This window comes from Pyxicephalus adspersus, chromosome 5 (assembly GCF_032062135.1).
Source record: "Pyxicephalus adspersus chromosome 5, UCB_Pads_2.0, whole genome shotgun sequence".
Taxonomy (NCBI): domain Eukaryota; kingdom Metazoa; phylum Chordata; class Amphibia; order Anura; family Pyxicephalidae; genus Pyxicephalus; species Pyxicephalus adspersus.
The window spans coordinates 334,881-343,435 of record NC_092862.1 but is presented as its reverse complement, the minus strand read 5'-3'; the positions used below and the strand labels follow the sequence as shown (position 1 = coordinate 343,435).

The window sequence follows — 8,555 nt, the reverse complement described above, 5'->3', positions numbered from 1 at the left end:
CGGGGTTTTTTTGCCTTCCTCTGGACCAACTATGTGTTATAGGGTTTTATATCTGGGATATGTTTATTTCCATAGTGGTTGTACTTGATGTCTTTTTTCAACCTAACCTACTATGTAACTATGTTTGCTTCCTTCACCCCAATTTAAACCAGGAATGCTTATGCTTCCTTCACCTCAACATAAACCAAGAATGCGTATACTTTCTTCACCCCAATATTCTTAGCCCCGCAGGTCGTGCCGGCGCTGCTGCTCCTAATTGCAGGCACGGGCGCTGGGTCCTATCTTTCAGGTAGAGTAACCTCACTACCTGTGTTATATGCCATCACCCTCTTGGCCACGCAAGCCCCTCGGTGCTTGCACTGAGTACCCTGACTCCTGTGGTCAGCTGCCACTGACCCGGGGATTGCTCTGGAGTGGCACCTGGCAGCTACCCTGCGGTCCAAGCCTATCCTCACCATCAGAGGCTCTAGTGGAGACCAGGTAGCGGCTTAGTTATGCCCCTCCGGAGTATACCCAGTCAGTGGCACAGTGGGTCCACATCCGCGTGCATAACAGTTTGCTCAGGCCATGGACTCCGCTGATCCGAATATTCCTAGTACCATCGAGTTACGCCAGGAGTTGGCTCAGCAGCGTGAGCGTCAGGATCAAATATCGTCCTATCTACGCAATGTGAATATGCGCCTGAAGGATTTGACATCTGCCAACCCAGCGCCATCAAGCTTCTCTGGTCCAACTAATTCAGTTCCTGCCCCGCCAGCTTCCTATGTACCAGGTTCTGGACTGCATCTTGCAGCTCCTCCACGTTTCCATGGTGACCCTAAGCAGTGCCGGGGTTTCATAAATCAATGTACTCTTCATTTTGAACTGTTACCTCATCAATTTGCCTCTGACCGAGCCAAAGTAGCCTTTTTGATGTCACACCTTACTGCAGAGGCACTGGCCTAAATCAATCCCCTCTGGGAAAAGAACGACCCAATTATAATGAATCTACAAGCTGTCCTAGAAACCTTCCGCAAGGTGTTTGATGAGCCCGGTCGCACCGCTTCTGCCACATCCTCCCTGCTGCGGTTGCGTCAAGGAAAGCAATCCATTGGCCGGTACGCAGTCCAGTTCTGCACGTTAGCCTCGGAACTCGGCTGAAATAATGAGGCACTTGTGGCCACTTTTTGGGAGGGGCTCTGTGGGAGAATTAAAGAATTGGCTGGCCGGGACATTCCCTCCTCCCTGGATGACCTCATCTGCCTGGCTACTCGAATTGATTTACGGTTCCAGGAACGCGCCAGAGAAGTGGCACGTGAAACGGGTCCCTGTCATCTGGCATTTTCACCTCCACAAGCTTCTAACCCACCGCCTCCCATGGTGTCGGTAGTCCCTGAACCCATGCAAGTCGATCGGGTTAGGCTGTCTGAACAGGAGCACAATCACCGCCGTGCTTAAGGACTTTGTTTCTATTGTGGTAGTTCTGATCATGTGCTCCGCACTTGTCCCCTGCAGCCGGGAAACTTCCGAGCCTAGGGTCCGTGGGAGAGGCGGCCCTAGGTGTAGGTAACCTTGTCATTAGGCGATGTTCAATTTACTGAGATGGCACTTCTGGATTCCGGAACAGCAGGGAACTTCCTGCAACAATGCCTAGTGGATCGTTATCAGATACCCGTTCAACTCCTACAGAGGCCTTGACTATATCGTCCGTCGATGGAAAGGCTCTGTCTGAGTCCATATACTTCATCACGGAACCTGTAAAATTACAGGTGGAAAGAGAACCTTGACAGAGGATTTATCCGCAAATCTTCTTCTCTGGCTGGTGCAGGTTTTTTTTTTGTAAAAAGAAAGATGGCTCCCTACGTCCTTGCATCGACTACAGGGGTCTTAACAAGATAACAGTAAAGAATAAGTACCGGCTTCCCCTAATCCCTGAGTTGTTTGATCGCTTTAGGGGAGCTAAAGTTTTTTTCCAAATTAGACTTACGTGGGGCCTACAATCTGATTAGGATTCGCCAAGGGGATGAGTGAAAGACCTCCTTCAATACCTGTGACGGTCACTATGAATATCTGGTAATGCCCTTTGGACTAAGCAACGCAGTATTCCAGGAGTTTGTTAATGACATCTTCAGAGACTTGCTACATTCCTGTGTTGTAGTGTATCTTGACGATATTCTTGTTTTTTCTCCAGACCTGGCTACTCACCAGAAGCAGGTTTGTTTGGTCCTTCAAAGATTAAGGCAAAATCGCCTGTACGCCAAGTTTGAGAAATGTTTCTTTGAGAAATCCTCTATTCCATTCCTAGGATATATAATATCCGACACTGGTCTGCAGATGGATCCTGAATACTACTGATCGAGAGGAGGAACCTCAACACATCATTGATCCCGCAAAAATTGCTGTATGCCCAGTTTTCTGAGATTCCACCCGGAAAGACTTTTGTTGCACGGAACCTGAGGAAGCGAATTCTAGTCTGGGGTCATTCCTCAAAAATTGAAGGTCATGCCGGACAACGAAAAACTTTCAAATTCATTTCTTAACGTTACTGGTGGCCAACCATGCGGCAAGACATTCAAGAGTTTGTCACTGCCTGTCCATCATGCACACAGTATAAAACCTCCAAGCAACGTCCTGCGGGCCTTTTGCTTCCTCTGCCCGTTCTTGAGACTCCTTGGCAACAGATAGCCATATATTTTATTACTGATCTACCCTTGTCTTCTGGGTGTTCTGTGATCTGGGTAGTCGTGGATTGTTTCTCCAAAATGGCGCACTTCGTTCCTATGCCTGGTCTTCCTTCTGCTCCTCCGCTGGCAAAAAAATTTATTGAACATATTTTTCGTCTGCACGGTTTTCCCCACCGTATTGTGTCAGATGGAGGTGTACACAATACGGTGTACACCTCCATTACAAAGGGCTCTCCAGTTTTGGAGAGCTCTTTGTAATCTCTTGAATGTGTCTCTGGACTTTTCTTCAGCTTATCACCTACAGTCTAACGGTCAAGTGGAACGTGTCAACCAAATCCTGACCAATTTTCTATGACATTTCATCAACCTCCATCATGATAACTGGGTTGCGTTATTACCTTGGGCTGAATTTTCATACAATAATCATGTCAGCGAATCTTCCAAGAATTCGCCATTTTTTATTGTTTATGGCCAACAACCAAATATCCCACTCCCGGTGTCCTCTTCTTCCGGTATCCCTGCCGCAGATGCTACCACAAGAGATGTAATAATATTATTATAACCACCACCCCCCCTAGATGTCCTCCGGCAGGCAGCGCCCTCTCCAGCGTCGGAGGTCCAGAAAGCGCCCCAGGACCAGGCAGCGTTCCCACAATCCGGAATCTTCTTTTTACATTCACCACACAGACAAGGACATGCTGCTCCTCATCTCCAGCAGCCGCGATCTGGATGAATCTGTCAGCGTTCGGAAGCGATGTCGGGTGGGGGTGACGATGGACAAGGAAACCATCGCTGTGGACTTTGGCTGGGGCTCTGTCATCCCGGTGGAGATCTTACATTGTGTCTTCCGAATCCTGGCAGAAAGTGAGGGTGCTGTGCCCACTCTGTGCAGGTAAGGGCACAGGACGGCGGGTGAATGTCTGGGTGTATCCCTCTTATTGTTATATCTCCCAATATTTTCGCAGGCTCTCCCAAGTGTGCCGCCTATGGAGAGAAGTAGCGTCCAGCCCAGACCTGTGGCACCGAGTGACGCTGAGTCACTGCTGGGTCCTTCCAGGCACCAAAGATTCACCCACAACCCAGAAGAGGGTGACACAGACGGTGGAAACGTTCATCCGGCAGCGGTCAGTTTAAGCTTTTACAGATATATAATAAAGCTGTTATAGGGTAAATTGGAGACCCCCAAAGTTCATCTTCTGCAGAAGACCCCAAACCCTTTTCAAAGGATTTTCCTTGTCCTCACTTTCATCTCAGGGACACTTTTATTATTAACAAAGTAAGTCCAGGGGCCATCTCTGAGTTTTAGTTGAACATTGCAGCTCTTGTCCCCCCCCTCCAGTCACCCTGCTGTAGAACACTGCAGTGACTTGTGGAATATTTGCTGTAGCTGATAATAAATGTTGGATAGCTGGATCTCCATATTTGTGTCATTTTATAGATCTGCTCTGGAATATTCACCCACCATTTATAATCCAATCTGTCTCTTCCAGGCTCCCTCAGGTCTCTGACTTTTCCCTTCATCACTGGAAGAGCTACGTCCCCATTGTTCTCCAGGTAACTTCTATAGTATCACCTGCACTGTGTCCCTGGGGGCAGATGGGGTCCTCCTGCTTATCCTCGAGTGCCCCTCTGCCTGTCCCCAGGACCCATAAGGGGGCATTTCATCCTCCGGAATGTATGCCCTGACATCTTTGCCCCGCATCTCTCTTCTCACACTCATTTCTTGTTTCTGTACAGAATTTGTCGCAGTCCTGCCCACTACTGACCTCTCTCACATTGTCACATTGCGGTCTGGTGACTGTGGATGTCCTGCTGTCTGTAGGACGTTCCTGTCCTCAATTGCAGAGCCTTAACCTGCAGAACTCCAAGGTATGTGCTTGCTCCCCTCCACTGTGGAGATTGAGGGGCCCATGGTATGAAGGACAGTCTGGTAAATTTAGGTTCAGAGCTCTATGGTGAGTGGTGAAAGTCTCAGCCTATATGTGGAAATCTGGGAGCTCTGTCAGCTGATACTTCTTATTTCCTGCACTGATATTAATAATGTTGTCTCCATAGGTTCAGCTCACAGCTGTGGCAAAGTTCCTGGAGATGTGCGGTGCCCGGCTCAGGCGATTATTGCTGTCAAACAACACTCAGATGAATGCCATTATCAATGGAATTTCGGTGTGTCCTTTGGGTTTCTTCTTCCCATTTACACCAATCATTCTATCCATCCCTAGTTCTATCCTCCTCCTCTTCTATCTCCCCCTATTATATATCACTCACTGGTTCTATCTCCCTTCCCTTATATCACCTCCATCATATATTCCTCCCTAGTTCTATCCTCCTCCTTGTACAAAGGAGAGCCACCTGCACATCAGCCTGGGGTATTTAAACCATTGCAGGGAGGCGGGGATTCGGAAGATTGATTTCCCCGGATAAATTGATGTAACACCATATACATTACCTGCTTTCTTCAATTCAAAGATCTTTTGAAATACTGATCTATCACAGAGTAGCTGCTGCACTTGAAGCTCTTGGCCATGCGATCAAATGCCTAAACTAATCTCTGCCAGAAAAAAAGATTTAGTTTGTTAGATTAGGAGATGATGAGATGCTAAAACTCCAGCAGTGCAGGACCAAGGAGTCTACACAGGTATCCAAGTAGATGCAATGGGTTCAGGTGTCTGTGTACATGACATGTCCTCTTTACAGTCCTTGTCTGGATGGTCACAACATAAACTTGGTTCTTTCCAATTCTGATTGCAGGTGCTAAGACTGTTAAACATCTTGTGGCAGGCAAAACCCATACCTCGTTCCTCCACTACTGCCACTGGTTTTCCAGAGCTGCAGGAACTTTGCCTCGCCACCTCCCGCTACTCCACTGTTAATGATGACATCTGCCGGAGGCTGCTGAAAGGTTCTAGCAAGCTGCGAGTTCTGGATGTGCGTGGCTGTTACAAGATCTCACCGCAGGGATTGTGGGAGCTCCCATGTACCGGTCAGTATCTGGGCCACACCGGGGCAAGTCACCTGGCTTCCAGGTGTCAGTGTTGTCCAACAAAGAACTGCAAATGAGCTTTATAAGAGCAAATAATATGTCTCATTCTACAGAGCCACCTGATCACACTGCTGGTACAATCTACTACTTGGCCTTGTAGGTCTGTATCGTACAGAAAGTGGCCCCTATCCTCCAGGGCCACCTGATCACACCACTGGTACAATCCCATCACCCCGCTGGCACAGTCTACTTTCACTGGCCATGTATGTCTGTATGGCACAGGACGAGGCCATTATACCCCCATCACACCGTCGTCTTCTCTCCCTTGCCCTGAAGGTCTGTCCGTCACCCTGGATGAATGATTAGTCTGTAGGGGCTCTTTGCGGTTTGGTAACATTTCTAGGTACAGGGTTGGTAAAGTGACACCTAGAAAAATAAATTTATTCCAATATTCATGGACATAATTGTCCGGAATAGTTTGTTACTTTTATTCAAAGGGTTTCCCCCTGGCCCTAACTGCAGGCAATACATGTTAGCATTTAGCAAAACAATTGATGAATTGATTTGGGTTGGATTGGGGAGGAGAATAACTCCTAGGATATTATTGGGGGTAAATGAAAAGGGTCACGGGTGAGTCCAGGTCTGTTGTCAGTTTAAAGCTGAACGTTCTGCTTTGGTAATTTATGATTGGGGGGGTCTTTATTGCAGAAAAGGACAGGCAATGTCCCCTCTGTAATAAAACATACTTATATACTGGCATAGCCGGGACATTCTGGTATCCCCCCAGGCTGCTGGGACTGAGAAGACTTCCATCTACCAACGTCCTCCTGTCCTGGCCAATCATGATGGCTGAATATCCAAACCAGGGGAGAAGAAGAGAGATGGTGGTGCCTTCAACAGAACTGGGAGAGAAAATGGAAATAAAATATTGGGATCAGGCAGGTAATGTTATTTTATTGCAGATGGGACGTCACCTGTTCCCTCTGCAATAGAGAGCCAACCTGGCCACAATTTTTTATTTCAATAGAAGGACAGGGGACAGGAGTTGTTGCTGTTCCTTATTTCCGGATTATTATCCCTTCACCTGAGAATTCCCTGTAGCCAGAAGAGTTTTGCTTTCTTTGTCCCCATCTCCTCTCCCATGTATCTGCGTTTCTGTCTCTGCTGTGTTTGTGGTTTATTCTCTTGTTACTTATTTGTTGAATGATGAGGACGGAAGTCTTTTTATCATTGTTATATTACCTGAGTATGGATTGTAGGTTGGATCCAGGGATGTCACGCCAGAGTTCTATCACGCACAATGTCTGTGGATCCTTCCACCAGATCCCTCATCCCCTGCATGATGAGTGTTCTACTTTTACCCTCCACTTCTCCTTTCCTCACTTCTCTTATTTTCTCCTACCCCTTTATGGGGTCTTCGGCTGAGTTCTCGGGGTCTAACCTTAGTTTGTCTTTGTCAGATCTGGAACACCTCTTCCTGGGTTTGTACTGTAGCATTACAATGTCCTTCTCCATGGCTTCTGGATCACACTTGCTGACCAGTAAATGGCAGCACAGCTTGCAGGAACTGGACCTGGCATCCCAGGGCTACGCAGAAGGGGATTTAGAAGAGGCTCTGCGTAATCTCACTGGAGGAGGTGTTGCAGCCAATGATACACTCCGATCATTGAACCTCTCAGGAACCAAGGTCACACCCCATGCTGTCAGGTGAATATTCTATTATATATTTGTGTTGGAATTCTGCCCTTCCTGCAGGGTACTGACTGCCCTTTCATTACAGAGATGTCCTCACTGGCTGCCAGGCCCTTACCCACCTTGACCTGTCCTCTTGCCGTAACATTCCCAGAGGCCTGAAACGTGCTTACCGTGGCAGAGAAGACCTTGAGCTATGTCTGGCTGATCTCACCAAGAAACTTCAGGAGGTGGAAGAGCAGTGATACCCCCAATGAACTCATTCAGAGAAGGGATTCAGTGAATCCTTCATTTCTAGGTGCTCTCCAACTGGAATTGTACATTATCTGGGCATTGTACGGGGCCTTAGCATTGTGCAGGGTCTGGGCATTGTGCAGGATCTGGGCATTGTACAGGATCTGGGTATTGTACATTATCTGAGCATTGTGCAGGGTCTGGGCATTGTGCAGGGTCTGGGCATTGTGCAAGGTTTGGGCATTATACAGGATCTGGGCATTGTACAGGGTCTGGGCATTGTACAGGGTCTGGGTATTATACAGGGTCTGGGTATTGTACAGGGTCTGGGCATTGTACAGGGTCTGGGCATTGTACAGGGTTTGGGCATTGTGCAGGGTCTGGGCATTGTGCAGGGTCTGGGCATTGTGCAGGGTCTGGGCATTGTGCAGGGTCTGGGCATTGTGCAGGGTTTGGGCATTATACAGGGTCTGGGCATTGTACAGGGTTTGGGCATTGTGCAGGGTCTGGGTATTGTACATTATCTGGGCATTGTGCAGGGTCTGGGCATTGGACATTATCTGGGCATTATACAGGGTCTGGGCATTGTGCAGGGTCTGGGCATTGTGCAGGGTCTGGGTATTGTACATTATCTGGGTATTGTACAGGGTCTGGGCATTGTGCAGGGTCTGGGCATTGTGCAGGGTCTGGGGGGGGCCTGGAGAGAGCGGCTGCCACTGATTTAGCTGACTATATTGATTATTGATGTTCTATGTGGTTGGGGATCTCTGTAGTTATTAGCAGTTCTTCCTGGGAGGGGGGCAGATTGGGTAACCCTGTGATTGTACATCGCACACTGACAGAAGACATGTATGAGATGTGGAGAAGTGGCAGAGGGGGGTGGTTGGTACATCGTCTGTTTCCACCTCTTGTCCCAGGACCGGAGACCCCACTGTAATAATGTGAAATCGCTGGAGGACACAAGAAAAATCTAGGATGGGAAATTC

At 48.1% G+C, this 8,555-nt stretch overlaps 1 protein-coding gene across 1 annotated transcript in view; it reads left to right on the top strand.

Moving 5' to 3' along the window:
* FBXL6 (F-box and leucine rich repeat protein 6) overlaps window positions 1-8,255 on the top strand; it is a 10,801-nt gene extending 2,546 nt beyond the window's left edge. Inside the window, exons 2-9 of the mRNA XM_072413188.1 lie at window positions 3,242-3,555; window positions 3,629-3,787; window positions 4,154-4,217; window positions 4,401-4,532; window positions 4,719-4,826; window positions 5,412-5,643; window positions 7,104-7,350; window positions 7,424-8,255. Coding sequence (XP_072269289.1) covers window positions 3,242-3,555; window positions 3,629-3,787; window positions 4,154-4,217; window positions 4,401-4,532; window positions 4,719-4,826; window positions 5,412-5,643; window positions 7,104-7,350; window positions 7,424-7,580 — 1,413 coding nt within the window. The 3' untranslated portion in view covers window positions 7,581-8,255. The remainder of the gene's footprint in view (window positions 1-3,241; window positions 3,556-3,628; window positions 3,788-4,153; window positions 4,218-4,400; window positions 4,533-4,718; window positions 4,827-5,411; window positions 5,644-7,103; window positions 7,351-7,423) is intronic.
* The last annotated feature ends 300 nt before the right edge of the window (window positions 8,256-8,555 follow it).